Genomic DNA, 19,291 nt, shown 5'->3' with positions numbered 1-19,291 from the left:
CACTCACTGACAGCTTGGACCTTAGCGGGATCCATCTGAATGCCTTCAGCGGAAATAACAGAACCGAGAAAAGTAACGGAGGAGACATGAAAAGAGCACTTCTCAGCCTTCACGTAGAGACAATTCTCTAAAAGGCGCTGGAGCACACGTCGAACGTGCTGAACATGAATCTCGAGTGACGGTGAAAAAATCAGGATATCGTCAAGGTAGACAAAAACAAAGATGTTCAGCATGTCTCTCAGAACATCATTAACTAATGCCTGAAAAACAGCTGGCGCATTGGCGAGACCAAACGGCAGAACCCGGTACTCAAAATGCCCTAACGGAGTGTTAAACGCCGTTTTCCACTCGTCCCCCTCTCTGATGCGCACGAGATGGTAAGCGTTACGAAGGTCCAACTTAGTAAAGCACCTGGCTCCCTGCAGAATCTCGAAGGCTGATGACATAAGGGGAAGCGGATAACGATTCTTAACCGTTATGTCATTCAGCCCTCGATAATCCACGCAGGGGCGCAGAGTACCGTCCTTCTTCTTAACAAAAAAAAACCCCGCCCCGGCCGGAGAGGAAGAAGGCACTACGGTAACGGCGTCAAGAGACACAGACAAATAATCCTCGAGAGCCTTACGTTCGGGAGCCAACAGAGAGTATAGTCTACCCCGAGGAGGAGTGGTCCCCGGAAGGAGATCAATACTACAATCATACGACCGGTGAGGAGGAAGGGAGTTGGCTCGGGACCGACTGAAGACCGTGCGCAGATCATGATATTCCTCCGGCACTCCTGTCAAATCGCCAGGTTCCTCCTGAGAAGTGGGGACAGAAGAAACGGGAGGGATAGCAGACATTAAACACTTCACATGACAAGAAACGTTCCAGGATAGGATAGAATTACTAGACCAATTAATAGAAGGATTATGACATACTAGCCAGGGATGACCCAAAACAACAGGTGTAAAAGGTGAACGAAAAATCAAAAAGGAAATAGTCTCACTGTGGTTACCAGATACTGTGAGGGTTAAAGGTAGTGTCTCATATCTGATACTGGGGAGATGACTACCATCTAAGGCGAACATGGGCGTAGGCTTCTCTAACTGTCTGAAAGGAATGTCATGTTTCCGAGCCCATGCTTCGTCCATAAAACAACCCTCAGCCCCAGAGTCTATCAAGGCACTGCATGTAGCACCCGAACCGGTCCAGCGTAGATGGACCGACATAGTAGTACAGGATCTTGATGGAGAGACCTGAGTAGTAGCGCTCACCAGTAGCCCTCCGCTTACTGATGAGCTCTGGCTTTTACTGGACATGAATTGACAAAATGTCCAGCAAGTCCGCAATAGAGGCACAGGCGGTTGGTGATCCTCCGTTCCCTCTCCTTAGTCGAGATGCGAATACCTCCCAGCTGCATGGGCTCAGTCTCTGAGCCAGAGGAGGGAGATGGTTGCGATGCGGAGCAGGGAAACACCGTTAACGCGAGCTCTCTTCCACGAGCTTGGTGACGAAGATCTACCCGTCGTTCTATGCGGATGGCGAGAGCAATCAAAGAGTCCACACTGGAAGGAACCTCCCGGGAGAGAATCTCATCTTTAACCACTGCGTGGAGTCCCTCCAGAAAACGAGCGAGCAGCGCCGGCTCGTTCCAGTCACTAGAGGCAGCAAGAGTGCGAAACTCTATAGAGTAATCCGTTATGGATCGATCACCTTGACATAGGGAAGCCAGGGCCCTAGAAGCCTCCCTACCAAAAACTGAACGGTCAAAAACCCGAATCATCTCCTCTTTAAAGTTCTGGTAATTGTTAGAACAATCAGCCCTTGCCTCCCAGATAGCTGTGCCCCACTCTCGAGCCCGGCCAGTAAGGAGTGATATGACGTAAGCAACCCGAGCTCTCTCTCTAGAGTATGTGTTGGGTTGGAGAGAGAACACAATATCACACTGGGTGAGAAAGGAGCGGCACTCCGTGGGCTGCCCGGAGTAACAAGGTGGGTTATTAACCCTAGGTTCCGGAGGCTCGGCAGACCAGGAAGTAACAGGTGGCACGAGACGAAGACTCTGGAACTGTCCAGAGAGGTCGGAAACCTGAGCGACCAGGTTCTCCACGGCATGACGAGCAGCAGACAATTCCTGCTCGTGTCTGCCGAGCATGGCTCCTTGGATCTCGACGGCAGTGTTACGAGCGTCTGTAGTCGCTGGGTCCATTCTTTGGTCGGATCCTTCTGTTATGCAGGTGAATGAGGACCCAAAAGCGACTTGGCGAAAACAGAGTCTTTATTCCAGTAAAGGAAATATGCAATACTCCTAGACAAATCGGAGCGGTAAACAAAGCATAAAAAACTAATTCCACTCGTGGTGACGAGGACAGACTGGAGACTCGACCATAAACTGTAGGTTGCCTCGGGAAGGCACCGACCGTAGCAGACTCAGACACCTGCTCACACGCAGCATCTGAGGGAAACACGACACGACAGGGCGAGACAAAGACACAGCACGGTGAACAATATACAAGGATCCGACAGGACAGAAACGGAAGACAAGGGGAGAAATAGGGACTCTAATCAGAGGGCAAGATACGGAACAGGTGTGAAAAGATTAGATGATTGATAGGGGAATAGGAACAGCTGGGAGCAGGAACGGAACGATAGAGAGAAGAGAGAGAGGGAGGGAGAGAGAAAAAAAGGGAACGAACCTAAAAAGACCAGCAGGGGGAAAACGAACAGAAGGGAAAGCAAAATGACAAGACAATATAAGACAAAACATGACACATTTAGAACGAACGACTGGGTCGTGCCTATTGATGCAGAACAAAAAGACTGAACCACTTGGTCGTGTCCATAGATACAGAACAAATAGACTGAACGACTGGGTTGCATTTATAGCAAGAGTTAGGAATGTTGCCAGCCAGTATGGCAATGGAACATTTAGAATGAACGACTGGGTCGCGTCCATAGATACAGAACTGAAAATTACCACTTAGATGGCCCACCTAACAATTTTATATACAGAAAAAAAAGTAATTTCCTCCATATTAAAAGGAATAGTTTGAGATTTTGGCATTGAAGCCATTTATGTACTTCCGCAGAGACAGATGAACAGGGACAGCAAGCATTCTAACTGTTCCTGTAGACTTCCAATCCTTGTGCTAACGCTAGTTAGCATTGGCTCATGAAACTACCTCTAACTGCCTTTATACTGGATGCAGAGACATAACAATGGTATCCACGGTGGTATTATTTTGCAGTTAGCAATATTCATAAAACAACATAATAATAATAATGATGATGATGATGAGAATAATAATAATAATACATTTGCGGACACCCTGCAGTATCTGGGAACCCAGTTTGAAAACCCCTGTCTTAGAGTGTGGTGGTCGTATGGTTATTTTGAATACACAACTTTCTGGGAATGGTGTAGGATATTTGCTTGGCTTTGGAACATTCTCAGCACATTTAAGGAACTTGACCAAAAAAAATACAATTTTCTTGGTGTTTCATTACTTTAAACGTTTCCTAAAAGTTCAAACATGGTTACATTTAGTTTAAATTTTGGTAATGTTCTAGGAATGTTCTCCAACTGGGTTGACATTGGGAATGTTCTCAAATAGTTCAGAGAATGTTAAGAAACAAAGTTCTTCTGTGGGAATTTCAGTATTTCAGCAACACGTTTCATAGAGGTTTCCTATTGGTTCTTTTTAAAGTCATGTTCTCAAATTGTTCAGAGAACGTTAACAAATAATGTTATTTTGTGGGAATTTCAGTCCTTCAGCATAAAGCTTCCTAAAGGTTTGCTCATGGTCAGGGTTGTAGAGCTGGTAAAACTATTTCTGGAAACATTTCTTCAGATAAATTCTAAATAAATTCTAGTTAATTATCACAAAAATTCCATGAAAAACGATAGAATGTCAAACCAAATAAATATGTATAGCAGTGTAGAGGTAGGTAAATGGTGGTTTCTTCCCAGTCTTCTCTCTGGCGGTGGTGAGAATGATAAGAACTGTAGGCTATGTGTGTGCACTGTGAACGCTTGTCGGAGGTTTGACCCCTTTGGTTAATCAGAACATTGAAAAACAATCTTAATTCACGTGTGTCTGCCTTGATGTACATAAAACTCCATGGACCCCCTCTTGTGCAGTGGAACATAGAACGATACTGTATATATTGTAGTGACCCACACAGACAGCTGTGTGTTATGCTGTTAGTTGGTTGTAATTGTACTTACCAGTACCCAGTGTTCGCAGGGTCTGACATGCCATTGCAAGTTTAAGACCATGGAGCATTGCAAGTTTAAGACGATGTTTAGCCATTGTTCACTCTCTTACTCTGGTCTTCACAAGAGAATGTCATGGTTGTTTTATACAGGTATCTTTCATTTATTTGGTGTGGGCTTTGACCAAACAGTAGCCTGTGTGGTGTTGGGTTAAGAAACCGTGAATTCGTAAACTCAACCCTCTGTCTGGACAATTGTTCCTTTATGATCTAGCCAGGTCATTACAATATGATGGGATGTATGGACAATATATGGATAGAATATGTAGTATATCTGAAGAATACGTAGGATAGAATACTATATGTACAGCAATAGTTAAATAGAATAGGCCTTGACGAGTATACATTATATACATATGAAGTGGGTAAAACATTATTAAAATGACCAGTGGGGCATGCTCCCTCTGCTGTCTCCTGAAGTCCACGATCTGCTCCTTCGTTTTGTTGACGTTGAAGGAGAGGTTATTTTTCGTCTCTGATTTCCTCCCTATAGGCTGTCTCGTCAGCGGTCAGGCCAACCACCGTTGTCTCGTCTGAAAACGTAATGATGGTGTTGGAGTCGTTGCACGGCCACGCAGTCATGGAAGAAACCAAGCACACACCCATGTGAGGCCCCGTGTTTATGGGTCAGTGTTTGAACCATTTCATTTGTCTGAAAAGGCAAACGCTTCCTACCCGGTAGACTGGGAGATCTGTGGCTAAATGAAGTGTACTGCGCTGGCCAATCAGATAGCTCATATAACCGTGCCTACCTACAGCTTCCACGACCCATGCCACAGAAAACTTTGATACTAGCCTACTTGAGATTTCATAACTTTTAAAAACATGAGAATGTCAAAGAATACAGCAAAGAGCTGATGTTTTTATGAGTGAGTTCATGTCTAAGTTTAATTTAACACCGTAAAAAATGTTTTCTTATTCAACACTTTTACAAAACATAAAATGTGCTTCTCTTTACTTCCACTCGCGCTGCAGCTGCAATGAATGAGTAGCCAAGTGTATCAATAGACCAGCGTTTTGATTATTATTAGCAGCTCATGGTGTCTACTTTAATATCGAGGAGTATTTCACTTTCTATGGTTATCGGAACAACATAAATGTGTGCCTGAATGGAAGGTGGAAGAATGTGTCCCCTCTTTCTGGTCTCACCGGAAGAAAGAAAGGAAGGAAAGAGCAGGGACCGTAAGAGGCAGACCCTCTGCTTTTCTCTCCCTCCCTCTACTGAGACTTTAATGCCATGTTAAAAACAACTCGGAACTCGGAACAGAAATCTTGGAATCCTGACTTCGTTGCATTCAAGACAACTGGGACCTGAAAAAAAACAAGATCCGACTGGGAAAATCGTTTTGAATGGTCATCCAATTCGGAAACTGGCACCTTTCTAGAGCTCCGGCTTTCTGACCTGAACGTCACTGAGTTCCCAGTTGTCTTAACAGCACCATGACCATCAGAATGCAGGTACCATCAGCCAAGTAAAATGAAAAAAAAAACATTATTTCAATTTATCCTTTGCTGTGACTCGCAAGTGCTACACCAACTGATCTGTTATCAATGATTGAGTTTTGAAATGTATGCTCTGAGAAGAACAATATTGGCAGGCCAGTCATTTAACCAATATGCTGTGATAATGTATCATTCCTACATAACTGTTTTTATTAGTTTCATGTTTTTTTATCTTAGTGGTAGATCTTGGCTTGCTTTTTGACTGCCAAAGTGACCTTGACTCAGAAAAGGTTGGTGACCAATGATGTAGATGAAAGGGGTAGACAGGTTTAAGAATGATTTTTAAGCCTTGAAACAATTGAGACATAGATTGTGTAAAAATATTACGTGCCTTTGAACAGTGTATGGTAGTAGGTGCTTTGCGCACAGGTTTGTGTCAAGAACTGCAACGCTGCTGGGTGTGAAGAATGGTACACCACCCATAGGACATCCAGCGAACTTGACACAACTGTGGGAAGTATTGGAGTCAACATGGTTCTGCATTCCTGTGGAACGCTTTCGACACCTTGTAGAGTCTATGACCAGACGAATTGAGGGTGTTCTGGGTGCAAAAGGGGGAGGGCTGCAAATGTATATTTTGCATTAGTGAAATTATTTTTACGTGATAGGAAAGTAAAGGGCTTTATGTTTCTAGAACCATTCACGGTTAGATGGATTATTTGGCTGTTTTGGCTGCCAGAGACATTCTACCTCGGAAAATAACATATAAGGTCCTTGGACCTTTAGGAGTAACAGGCTCTCCTTAAATGTACATCAAATTCTGTTTTATATTTTGCGCATCGGGTTTTGTACCCAAGTTGTTATTTTCTTGATGCCATTGGTTTTGGAATTAAACTGCTCCGGCTATTACCTAGTTCTGCTCTCCAGCGTCTGATTCCCTACCACGAGTTATGCACCCCTTACATTCTGTCAATTTACAAGACTGTTATCACATCAACTGGCTACACACGGAGTGATAGACAAATGACAAATATTTGGTAAACATTGTGTTAGTGGCTAACCAGAGGTTTGAAAAATGTCAATGTTGCGTTTATTAGATAATAACTGGGAGCTTGCGGTGTCGGATAGTTGTGAGATTTGTTTATGAGTTTGCGATGGAACACGTGAAAAAAATGCATATGTATTTTTGGAATTGTTTGGCGAGCTACTCATAGGTGGACTGCGAGCTACTGGTATGTCATGGAAAGAGCAGTATTCCTAATGTTTTGTACACTCAGTGTACATTTGTGTTTCCAAAACCGTATCATAAGCAATGTGTGTTAACATTTAGTGCAAGCGTCGTGGCTCTTAACAAAAGTCCCCCGGGAATAAGATTCCCTCACCAATAGGCACTAAATGTAGTTAGCGTCTATGAATGGGCTATATTATACATGTATTTAGCTAGTTAACTAGTTCGGCTATCTTAGCTCAGTGACGAGTGCTAGCTTGGTGTGATCATAGCTAACCTAACCTTATACACAGAAAGGGTAATGAGTCATTGAGCTAGCTAGCTCAATGACTCATTACCCTTTCTGTGTATAAGCATACAACAGACCCTTAGCTATTCATTGAGCCTATTCCTCGTTTATGCTGTATGCAATAACTAATCTAGCAATCTAACATTTTATTTTTAGCACTTCACTGATGGAAAGTCAAGCGAAATATGTCCTAACTCTGTAGATGCGGGGAGCACATGGCTGGAACTACATCCTTCAGATGACATCCAAACAAAAGGTAGCCAGCTATTTTAACAAAGTAGCTATCCGCCTAGCGTAACTGTGACTAACGTAAGTGAAGATGTAAATAATGACAGACCACATTTTGTTTATGATAATTTCATATATGGTTTGTCAGAGCGCTGTTTTAACATATTATGCTAACAGTACATAAGCAATTAATTTATATTTAATAATTGCAATTTTAACATGAGTATTGTTTTTATATGCAACGGTGCGATCCATCCCAATATTTACATTTGTTATTTTTTAAATTTAACATTTATTTAACTAGGCAAGTCAGTTAATTAAGTCGCTCTGGATAAGAGCGTCTGCTAAATGACTTAAATGTAAATGTAAGAACAAATGTATTTTTTTATGATGACAGCCTCCAGCCAAACCCAGATGACGCTGGGCCAATTGTGCGCCACCCTATGGGACTCCCAATCACGGCTGGATGTGATACAGTCTGGATACACTATATGTGGACACCCCTTCAAATTAGTAGATTTGGCTATTTCAGCTACAACCATTGTTGACAAGTGTATAAAATCGAGCACACCGCCATGCAATCTCCATAGACAAACATTGGCAGTAGATTGGCCTTACTGAAGAGCTTGGTGACTTTCAATGTGGCACCATCATTGAATGCCACCTTTCCAACAGGTCAGTTCATAACATTTCTGCCCTGCTAGAGCTGCCCCTGTCAACTATACAGTAAGTGCTGTTGTTGTGTGGAAACATCTAGGAGCAACAATGCAGCCGCGAAGTGGTAGGCCACAAGATTACAGAACAGGGCCGATGAGTGCTGAAGCACGCACGCTTAAAAAATCTTCTGTCCTCTGTTGCAACACTACAGAGTTCCAAACTGCCTCTGGAAACAATGTCAGGACAAGAACTGTTCCATCGTACACAAGCCTAAAATCACCATGTGCAATGCCAAGCGTCAATGGAGTGGTGTTAAGCTTGCCATCATTGGACTCTGGAGCAGTGGAAATGCGTTGTCTGGAGTGATGAATCATGCTTCACCACCTGGCTGTCCGACAGATGAATCTGGGTTTGGCAGATGCCAGGAAAACGCTTCCTGCCTCAATGCATAGTGCCAATTGTAAAGTTTGGTGGAGGAGGAAATGGTCTGGGGCTATTTTTTTATGGTTCAAGCTAGGCCCCTTAGTTCCAGAGAAGGGAAATCTTAACGCTAACACATTCAAAGACATTCTAGACGATTCTATGTTCTAATTCTGTGGCAACAATTTGGGTAAGGCCCTTTACTGTTTCAGCATGACAATGCACCCATCCACAAAGCCAGGTCCTTACAGATATGGTTTGTTGAGATTGGTTCAGAAGATCTTGACTGGCCAGCACAGAGTCCCGACCTCAACCCATTCGAAAACCGTTGGGATTAATTGGAACACTGACCGTGAGCCAGATACTTATCCCCTCATCCTCTTTGATCAGGTGGAAATCCTTGATTGAGGACACATGATCCTCCACGGTCATGTCCCTCGCACTAAAGGGACACTTCACCTCCAGCACTCCACTCATGACATTGCCACAGGTAACTGCATCAGGCGAAACTCCTAGAAAAGGTAGGCTGGGCCGCAAGAGTAGACGGCATCTGAGCAGGTGCCTATCTGGGAATTTCTTGAGGTACATTGATAGCATTTTGGCAGCATCATAGCTTATCGGCTTGGAAGATACTTGTTTAGGACTGCACAAATGCCTCTGCCACTTTTTATTTTATTTTTGTGACTTCGTTTGAAGACCCACAGGATGGTGTTGATGGAGGTGGTGGTAGATGATGATTGGTCGAGGGGAAAAATGACTGTCTGGTCATTACTTTAAGACATGAAGGTCAGTCAATCTGGAACATTTCAAGAACTTTGAAAGTTTCTTCAAGTGCAGTCGCAAAAACTATCAAGTGCTATGATGAAACTGGCTCTCATGAGGACCGCCACAGGAAAGGAAGACTCAAGAGTTACCTCTGCTGCAGAGGATAAGTTCATTAGCGTTAACTGCACCTCAGATTGCAGCCCAAATTAATGCAGACACATCTCAATATCAACTTTTCATAGGAGACTGCGTGAATCAGGCCTTCATGGTCGAAATGCTGCAAAGAAGCCACCTCTAAAGGACACCAATAAGAATAAAAGACTTGCTTGGGCCAAGAAACACACGCAATGGACATTAGACTGGTGGAAATTAGTCCAAATTTGAGAGACGCAGAGTAGGTGAACGGATGATCTCCGCATGTGTGGTTTCCACCGTGAAGCATGGAGGAGGAGGTGTGATGGCGAGGTGGTGCTTTTCTGGTGACACTGTCGGTGAGTTATTTAGAATTCAAGGCACACTTAACCAGCATGGCTATCACAGCATTTCTAGTGATATGCCATCCCATTTGGTTTGCGCGTAGTGGGACTATAATTTGTTTGTCAACAGGACAATGACCCAACACACCTCCAGGCTATGTAAGAGTTATTTGATGAAGAAGGAGAGTGATGGAGTGGTGCATTAGATGACCTGGCCTCCACAATCACCCGACCTCAGCCCAATTGAGATAGTGTTCTGATATCCAGAAGTTATTTTCTGTCATGAAGAGACAGTAGCACCAACATTATGTTAAAAATAAGTTACAAACAATCCAAAATAGCACAATTGGTTAGGAGCCCGTAAAACAGCAGCCATCCCCTCCGGCGGCATTTTCCTGATGTGTTTTAAGCGTTCTTGTGGACTTCCATCTTTTTTTTCTATTAAAAAAGGGTGATTTTGATGACGAAAATCTGAAGAAATTGGGGGAAAGTTTTACCTGGAAAAATGAAACCGAGAAAACAGAATTTGGGAAAATACAAAACGGAATCAGGCAAAATTATGTAATGTGATTTTTTTAGAACCCTATGTATGCTATGCTCAGCTAACTTGTGTATCCTCCCTGGGGGCAGAGATGCTTAGGGGTGTTAGGTTATAAATATCAGAGGAAGAACTCAACGGACACTATGAAAGCTTAAACCAAGTTTATTCATCCCAAAGGATCAAACAGCTGAACAGACAGACATATTCACACAAGCACGGATATTTAACCTGTTCTCCTATGTTGAGTCTCCTCCTACACAATTGAACAGCCAATGCATCTCTGTTACCTGACAGAACCTTAGTGATATCTGTCTTCCTCACTTCATCTGACCTGACCTGTTCCCCAAAGTGCTCACTCCAACCCAACTCACGGCTGTCATGGTGACTGGTACCAGACTGTGTCTCTTCTCCTCCCAGAGGATCCCTCTAACAATAACATATCCTGACATAATGTAAATGTTATACATTACCCTTTCTCCCTCAGTGATTCTTAGAACCCAACAGGGGGCTGGGGCTCCCCCTTTCCGGCCACTGTTCTCTTTTCCCACTGATCCAGCTCCAAGCCCAGAGGCCTTCACATTGTCCAAATCCATTGTAAAAAAATAGTTTGGTATTCATTTAAAACGTCAACTATGCCTCATTGTGCTCTATTATTACATACGGTGGTATTCTAGGAGAGTGCATAAAAGTGTACTAGTCCGAGTGTTTATTTCTGATGAAATGTGTGATCTAACTGACGTACAATCCAAAGTAATAAAGTTGATCTAGTGGTACATCAAACTAATCAGACCAATTGTTTTAGTACATTTAACTTTTTTAGTTGCTTTGTTTAAGTGAACATTTTTGAACAGATTAAGCAAGTCCCACAATTTTACTTTATGTTAAGTTACCATCTAGTTTAATTGGCTATTTAATACATGAGAGGGCATCATAGCATATCTTTATGTATTTCTTTGATGCTACAAAGTGAAGGATTTTGTGCATCATATTTTATCATGTGTTTCAGTGTGAAGGGTGGATTTAATATTGTGGAACAACACAAACACTTATGTGAAGGTGTGGGTACATAGGCAAAATAATCTGCTTGGAATTACAAAACCTTTTGAAAAATGTAAAACATTCAATTCCCTTTTCAATTAAAAATGTAAGTTATGCCTTTGAAAACAATTATATGGTCCTGTGGCTTCGCCCCTTAGAGGCTGTCTTTGTTGTTGCGTGAGTGACTGAGGTCTGTGGCGTTTTACTTCGAGATCGCAGGAGAGCTGGTGTATGGCTGTGTAGAAAGGTCAATGCAGGGACAGGCCCACTAGTGTGTCTGTCTGCCACTTTAGTCTAGCAGACTGGGGGGAACGTGTGAGAGGAAGAGTCACCCAGCTAAGGTTAAGAGCAGGGCATTGTCTGTGTGCCAAACTGCCAATCCATCATAGCATGTGGCTCTGTACCAATATCCATTCTATCATACCACCTTGAATAAAGCAATGTATTGGGCATGTATGGGTATTTTCTGCTAGTATGGATATTGGAATGTACCCAATGGTTAAATGACAACCAGAACACAAACATGTTTTCAGTTGTCCTCAATTCATCGAACATCCACAGAATAGTAACAGTTTCCTAGTAGCATTTCAGAAGTGTAAAACATTTTTTATCCAACTTCATTTTCATTATTATGAAATCAGCATATCCCCCTCTACTGTTAGACAGCAGTTTGGCTTGTATTCCAGGCAGCTTCATAATAGTAGATCTGGAATGTGTGTAATGCGTTGCGCCCTTAGGTAGAATTAGTCAATTGCAACAACAACAAAAATTATGTCAGTGCAGCTGTAGCCTTGCATTAAGCTCAGTATGACAGTGCCATATGTGTTGCACTGATGGGCAAGACGTGCCAGAATGAATGTGCTCAACGAGTATGGATTTCACATTATTGGGAAATCTGTGACCCAAATATGCGACACGTATCCTTCGCATAGAGTTGAGCAGGCTGTTGATTGTGGCCTGTGGAATGTTGTCCCACTCCCCTGCAATAGTTGTGCGAAGTTGCTGGATATTGGCGGGAACTGGAACACACTGTCGTACATGTTGATCCAGAGCATCCCAACCCCACCGCCGTCATGGGGCACTCTGTTCACAACGTTGACATCAGAAAACCGCTCGTCCACACGATGCCAAATACGTGGTCTGTGGTTGTGAGGCCAGTTGGACGTACTGCCAAACTCTAAAACAATGTTTGAGGTGGGTTATGATAGAGAAATTAACATTTAATTATCTGGCAACAGCTATGGTGGACATTGCGGCAGACAGCTTGCCAATTGCACGCTCACTCAAAACTTGAGACATCTGTGGCATTGTGTTGTGACAAAACTGCACATTTTAGAGTGGCCTATATTATCCCCAGCACCTGTGTAATGATCATGCTGTTTAATCAGCTTCTTGATATACCACACCTGACAAGTGGATGGATTATCTTAGCAAAGAACAAATGCTCACTAACATGGATGTAAACAAATTTGTGCATGACATTTGAGATAAATATGCTTATTGTGCACCTGAAAAATTTCTGGGAACTTTTACTTCAGCTCATGAAACATGGGACCAATATTTTACGTGTTGCGTTTATATTTTTGTTCAGTGTAGTAGGAAATAATTTCTGGTACTTGGTTAATAATTCAACATAGCTGGTAAATGGTTTCTAGTGATGCTTGATATAATGAATCCACATCTTAGTAAATGTTTGGTCATTTCTATACGGTAAAATAGTGCTACCCAGCATTTCTATTTAAATACTTTTTAATATAAACAAATATATTGTGAATACATCCAATAGGTAGTTTCAGTCTTGTCCCATCACTGTAACTCCCCTAAAGACTTGGGAAGATCTGTCAGATCGAGAGCCATGCATCCTCCGAAACACGACCCTGCCAAGCCACACTGCTTCTTGACACACTGCTCTCTTAACCTGGAAGAAAGTCGCACCAATGTGTTGGGAGGAAACACCGTCCAGCTGGCAATCGGAGTCAGCTTGCAGGCACCCAGCCCGCAACACAGTCACTAGAGTGCGTTGGGACAAGGAAATCCCAAATCCTCCCCTAACCCTGACAATGCTGGGCCAATTGTGCGCCGCCTCATGGGTCTCCCGGCCACTCGAGAGCCCCTAAAGTCTACTTTAATTTGTTGTAAAAATCTTAATTTGTTATACAAATCTTATGAAACCGAACAGAATATAGGCTAAATTGCAAGATAAGATATTGATACATGGTCAATCATACTGCCATTGAAAAAATCATACCAAGTATATCAAATGGGAACAAACATTGTTTAAAATTCCCTCCTCAAAATGAAAATGTTGGACCTTAACAATTACATTACATTTGTGGGAATACAGCACCATTGACTACAGGATAATGAAAGGAGAGAACATAATATCCTATAAATAATCAAATGATTGTCATTGGATCAAAATAACCAAGCACCCATTGTGGTAATTTTGTTGGATATAGTATGCAATATTTGTGTTGAAATTAAATGTGTGAGAGAGAAGTAAATAAGAGCAGATTAATAGTATTATATTGATTAATAGTATTTTGTATTGATTAGTGAGAATTTATCAATATTTAAAAAATGCTGAAAGTGCTAATTTCATAGGATTTAAGAATATGTGAGTACAAAAAGGAGGAAGCGAGGAGGACAAAGACAAAAAAGAGCAGGGGATAAGGGAAAGTCATATATTGAGTAGTCATCAATATTGAGTCTGCACGGCATCGCCAAGGCCTAGGAGGTAGGTGTCATGGCAGAATAGGTTTTTTTTTCAGCTGCAGGCATCGAAGGCCCAGCCCAGCTCCTTCAGGAAGCTCTTCTTCCCACACTGGACCTTTCCGTAGCGCTCCAACTGCAACTCGGGCACTGCCGAGCGCCAGCCAATCTGAGCCTGGGTGGTCTGCGGAACTGGGGGAGAGGGTCCCACCTGCAACCGACCTCAGTGTCACACATAGCCCAGCATTACTGTCTGCAAATGACACCCTATTCCCAACATAATGCACGACTTTCGACCAGAGCCCTATCATTGTCTTCCAACAGGTGGGGTCACTGCTACGCGACGCTTGTCACTCTAATTGACGTAAGACAATTGGATCCATCTCGGGCATGGTCAAAAGTAGTGCACTAAATAAGTTTTTGTTATGTAATGGTGCACAGGGTTGGAAGGTAACGGATTACATGTAATCCTTTACAAAAGCCAGCAAAAATATTGTGAACAGATTACAGATACTTTTGAAAAACTAGATGATTACTTAGAGGATTACTTTAAAATTCAGAAAGGATGTTTGCGAATAAAAATCTGACACTTCTCTGTTTTCTCAATGACATTCAAATCATCATTGAAAAAAGGCACACGTTTAAGTTTGTTCCACCTGAGCTAGTCTGACCACTATGATGACACACCAAATGTTTTTGATGGATCGCGGGAAAAGAAAAGAGCAGGAATAGGCTTTTGTAGGCTGCAGTCCAAGCTATGTCTACCAATGGTGTGACTGCTGTTGGCATCCAATGATTATCCAACGTGAATAAACACTTGGAGGTAAGGATAACAGCACTGGTTTAGTCTTTGGCAGTAGTCCAGGACTCCTTCAAACATTCAATCTCCAGCTGCGTACCCCCTCTAGCACCAGGGTCAGCGCACTCTCAAATGTTTTTTTTTTGCCATCATTGTAAGCCTGCCACACACATACGATACATTTTTTAAACATAATAATGAGTGTGAGTTTTTGTCACAACCCGGCTCGTGGGAAGTGACAAAGAGCTCTTATAGGACCAGAGCACAAATAATAATAATCAATAATTTTGCTCTTTATTTAACCATCTTACATATAAAACTAACCACAGATTAATGAGAAGGGTGTGCTTGAAAGAATGCACATAACTCTGCAATGTTGGTATTGGAGAGAGTCACAGTCTTAAATCATTTTCCACACAGTCTGTGCCTGTATTTCGTTTTCATGCCAATGAGGGTCGATAATTCACTCTCACATAGGTACATGGTTGCAAAGGGCATCAGTGTCTTAACAGCGCGATTTGCCAACCCTTGACGGGACTGCACGTAGCCCTGGGGGTATACCTGGTCTACGGCAATAAGGCTATATCACTTATTATTGATACCTACATAGCGCATTGATGTGAGTCACTGCTGCTCTCTCATTTAGCTATTGGTGCCTTACGTATTGTATTTGAAACCAATAATGGTTGAATTCAGTAAGTTTAAGCTGCCCATCAATCATTGTTTTTGAAACTAGTGGACAGCCAGTAAAAAATGCGCTCGAGCAACAGCTGTACAGTGCAGATCCAAGCCTATGTAATACAAGTGGGGCTTTTTTTCTTCAGTAGTGCTCAAAGCATGCCATTTCATGAGCGCTGCATTTATTTTTCAACTCGAATCAATCAGTCCTCCATGACAACAAAATCATAAACAACAAAGTAGGGCTGGCTGGGGTCATGCTCAGGTAAAACAATTTAGCTAATCTATACTTCCATATTTCCAAGTCCTATTCTTGAAGATCAAGGGGTATAACATTTATTGGAATGATTGGAATTCTGATAGACTTTGGTTTTTATTGTAGAGATATACTTTAATTGTATTGTTATATGAAGTAGAACGCAATGTGTTAGAAGAAGCCTACATAACCCAACGCATAAAGTAAAACGTTACATATATATATATATATGGCCAGCTATGTAAACTTTAACATTGATTTATCCTGCAATATATGTTGTTCAATTGGTAACATACATTTTTGTCTTCTTCTAATGCCTCTTAAGGGGAAAGTAATCTAAAAGTAACAATATTTGAGTTTGGGTAATCGAAAAGTTACGTTACTGATGACAATTTTGGACAGGTAACTAGTAACTAACTGATTACATTTAGAAAGTAACCTACCCATCCCTGGTTGTGCACTACTATATAGTGCACTCCCTTTGACCATGGTCTTACTTGACCTTGACCCAAAGGAGTTTGTAAGGACTCACTTGGATATATTTCTCAGGTGGGGTAGGGGGTCGTGTTTTAAGATGTTGGGGAAGCTCCAATTTGACAACGTCCTTCAGCTTGTTGCTCTCCTCCTGCATCTGTAAACATTGCATGAAATATCTGAACATCTGAAGAAACCCATAGATATGTGATCGATCAACCCAATAACTTTGATTTCATTGTTTTGATTTAAATGGTGCCCAGTTCAGTCTGTCCCTACCTGGCTAATCAATAGAGGCTATAGGGTTGTATGGTTGTATTCTCAAGAAGTAGAACTTGTTATGTGTTCATACTGCATCAGGTTTCACTTGCTTACCTCCTTGTAGGACTTGGTCAAGAATCCCCATTTATTGGGCCATGCTTTGGCTGACTGAAGCTCTATTTTGACATGAACTTTCCTGAAAATGAATCAAAGACATCAATAAGGCTTTTGAACAAACATTGGACCTGCAAAACATGGCTCCTAAATAAATTAACACAGTTCAGAGAACCAAATATTTCAACGATAATCTAGAGAGAGTAGGCTAATCCTCTACTGAACCTGAGTAAAATCAATATATTTTAAACTACTAATGCTAGTACTACTACTACTACCTGCCTACAACTACTTCTTCTACTAAACTTGCCTACTACTACCACCACCATTAACTACTGCTAACCAATCCACCATTACTGTAGTACCACTACTGCCACTACTACAATAACAATAACATATCCTTATCTTGAACAAAAGTGACCAACCTTGTGCTATATTAAAAAAAGAAAGTCGAATTTGTCAGCAAAATTCAAGGAATACATAATATAACATTGAATTGCATTTGTTTTGTTGTAAACTCAGACTTTAAAGAGTTTACCAGATTTCATCTTTATCCACAAAGCTGCATTCTTCACCAGATCCAAGTGGTTTGCAGCCTGCCATCTATGCTGGCAAGCGTGTCTGTCTCTCTGTAGTGTGTGACTTCTCACCTCACAGTCTAATATAGTCTTGTATGTTATACTAACAGATATGTTTACCATCACCATAGCAACATAGTGGAGTCAGAGAAGCTATCCTTTTGTGTATCCTTGGAAACAATTCCAAATCATTTGAGTGTCACACATTGTGTGAAATTAGAAACAATTTGAGTAAACAATAATGAGTGTTGTAATGGACTTGGACTATATACGCACATCTTTTTAACTAACATTTTAAAGTTAATAATCAGCACCCCCTTTTGAGCAGCAATTGCTCACATCAATTTATACATGTCTTCCTGCAATGCATTTAAAATGACAGTTTTTATAGCAAAAAAGGTAAATGGAATTGTGACTTCCTTTAAGCTTAAATGTTACTGTTAAATGGCGTCGATGATACACTATCACTATTACTATACTATTACTATATCACAAATCACTATTTGGCACTCTTAGCAAAACCTATTGAATATTTAAATAAAAAGGCATTTGTTCTGACCCAGAGGTCCGACCTCAGAGGTCCCAAAGCTGGATAACTACCTCCATAACGTCTCTTACCTTACAGTAATCACAGAGCAGTAGTCCAAACTGACTCAATGTAATAGTACTACTCTTAGCAGATGCAGTATTTCAGACTGCCAGTAGAGGATGTTCTCTTCCTTCTTTTGAATTGCATCAATACTCAACCTCGGCCATTCATCAAAATGTACAGAATGGGTACCTGGAGGAAAATAGGGAGGCTCATGGTTTTTCAATTTCATTCAAGGGGAAGGTTTAGTATTTTTTTTAAAGCAGTCCAGAGGAGGGTCATGTCATTTGTCATTTATGATATTTCTATATTTCTCAGTGCTTTAGAATGAAATGAAATCAAATGTTATTTGTCACATGCGCCAAATACAACCTTACAGGGAAATGCTTACTTACAAGCCCTTAACCAACAATGCAGTTTTAAGAAAAAATACCCCACAAAAATAAGAGTAACAAATAATTAAAGAGCAGCAGTAAAATAACAATAGCAAGGCTATAAACAGGGAGTACCAGTTAGTCGAGGTAATTGATGTAATATGTACATGTAGGTAGAGTTATTAAAGTGACTATGCAAAGATAATACCAGAGAGCAGCAGCAGCTTAAAAGAGGGGGGGGGGGGGGCAATGCAAATAGTCTGGGTAGCCATTTGATTAGATGTTCAGGAGTCTTATGGCTTGGGGATAGAAGCTGTTGAGAAGCCTCTTGGACCTAGACTTGGTGCTCCGGTACCTCTTGCCGTGCGGTAGCAGAGAGAACAGTCTATGACTAGGCTGGCTGGAGTCTTTGAACATTTTTAGGGCCTTCCTCTGACACCACCTGGTATAGAGGTCCTGGATGACAGGAAGCTTGGCCCCAGTGATGTACTGGGCCGTACGCCCTACCCTCTGTAGTGCCTTGCGGTCGGAGTCCGAGCAGTTGCCATACCAAGCAGTGATGCAACCCGTCAGGATTCTCTCGATGGTGCAGCTGTAGAACCTTTTGAGGATCTGAGGACCCATGCCAAATCTTTTCAGTCTCCTGAGAGGTAATAGGTTTTGTTGTGCCCTCTTCACGATTGTCTTGGTGTGCTTGGACCATGTTAGTTTGTTGGTAATGTGGACGCCAAGGAACTTGAATCTCTCAACCTGCTCCACTACAGCCTCGTCGATGAGAATGGGGGCATGCTCGGTCCTCCTTTTCCTGTAGTCCACAATCATCTCCTTTTTCTTGATCACGTTGAGGGAGAGGTTGTTGTCCTTGCACCACACAGTCAGGTCTCTGACCTCTTCCCTATAGGCTGTCTCGTTGATGTCGGTGATCAGGCCTACCACTGTTGTGTCAACGGCAAACTTAATGATGGTGTTGGAGTCGTGCCTGGCTGGGCAGTCATGAGTGAACAGGGAGTACAGGAGAGGACTGAGCACGCACACCTGAGGAGCTCCCGTGTTTAGGATCATCGTGGCGGATGTGTTGTTTCCTACCCTTAACACCTGGGGGCGGACCGTCAGG

At 42.1% G+C, this 19,291-nt stretch overlaps 1 protein-coding gene and 1 long non-coding RNA gene across 2 annotated transcripts; one reads left to right on the top strand and one right to left on the bottom strand.

Moving 5' to 3' along the window:
• Window positions 1-5,057: 5,057 nt before the first annotated feature.
• Window positions 5,058-7,899, top strand: LOC124002502. Its single transcript, XR_006833041.1, has 3 exons — window positions 5,058-5,715; window positions 7,374-7,473; window positions 7,843-7,899. It is a non-coding gene; the product is annotated as an uncharacterized LOC124002502 (long non-coding RNA).
• A 5,459-nt stretch (window positions 7,900-13,358) lies between these two features.
• Window positions 13,359-17,286, bottom strand: LOC124002501 (uncharacterized protein C20orf85-like). The gene is made up of 4 exons (XM_046309932.1): window positions 17,175-17,286; window positions 16,637-16,718; window positions 16,320-16,418; window positions 13,359-14,265 (listed from the first exon to the last, which is right to left on the bottom strand). Exons 1-4 carry the CDS (start codon window positions 17,237-17,239, stop codon window positions 14,110-14,112), a joined length of 402 nt encoding a protein of 133 aa, XP_046165888.1. The 5' UTR covers window positions 17,240-17,286; the 3' UTR covers window positions 13,359-14,109.
• Window positions 17,287-19,291: the final 2,005 nt, after the last annotated feature.

This window comes from Oncorhynchus gorbuscha, linkage group LG18, assembly GCF_021184085.1.
Source record: "Oncorhynchus gorbuscha isolate QuinsamMale2020 ecotype Even-year linkage group LG18, OgorEven_v1.0, whole genome shotgun sequence".
Taxonomy (NCBI): Eukaryota; Metazoa; Chordata; class Actinopteri; order Salmoniformes; family Salmonidae; genus Oncorhynchus; species Oncorhynchus gorbuscha.
The sequence above is the reverse complement of the archived record's forward strand: the minus strand, read 5'-3'. Positions and strand labels throughout refer to the sequence as shown.

What these genes read in the sequence shown, in the direction of transcription:
- LOC124002501 (XM_046309932.1), bottom strand. Translation starts at nt 17,239, where the DNA reads ATGGCAGGCTGCAAACCACTTGGATCTGGTGAAGAATGCAGCTTTGTG. An exon ending in GTGGATAAAGATGAAATCTG is followed by an intron (nt 16,719 to 17,174) that starts GTAAACTCTTTA and finishes ATTCATTTTCAG; the next exon opens with GAAAGTTCATGTCAAAATAG. An exon ending in CACCTGAGAAATATATCCAA is followed by an intron (nt 14,266 to 16,319) that starts GTGAGTCCTTAC and finishes GGTCGGTTGCAG; the next exon opens with GTGGGACCCTCTCCCCCAGT.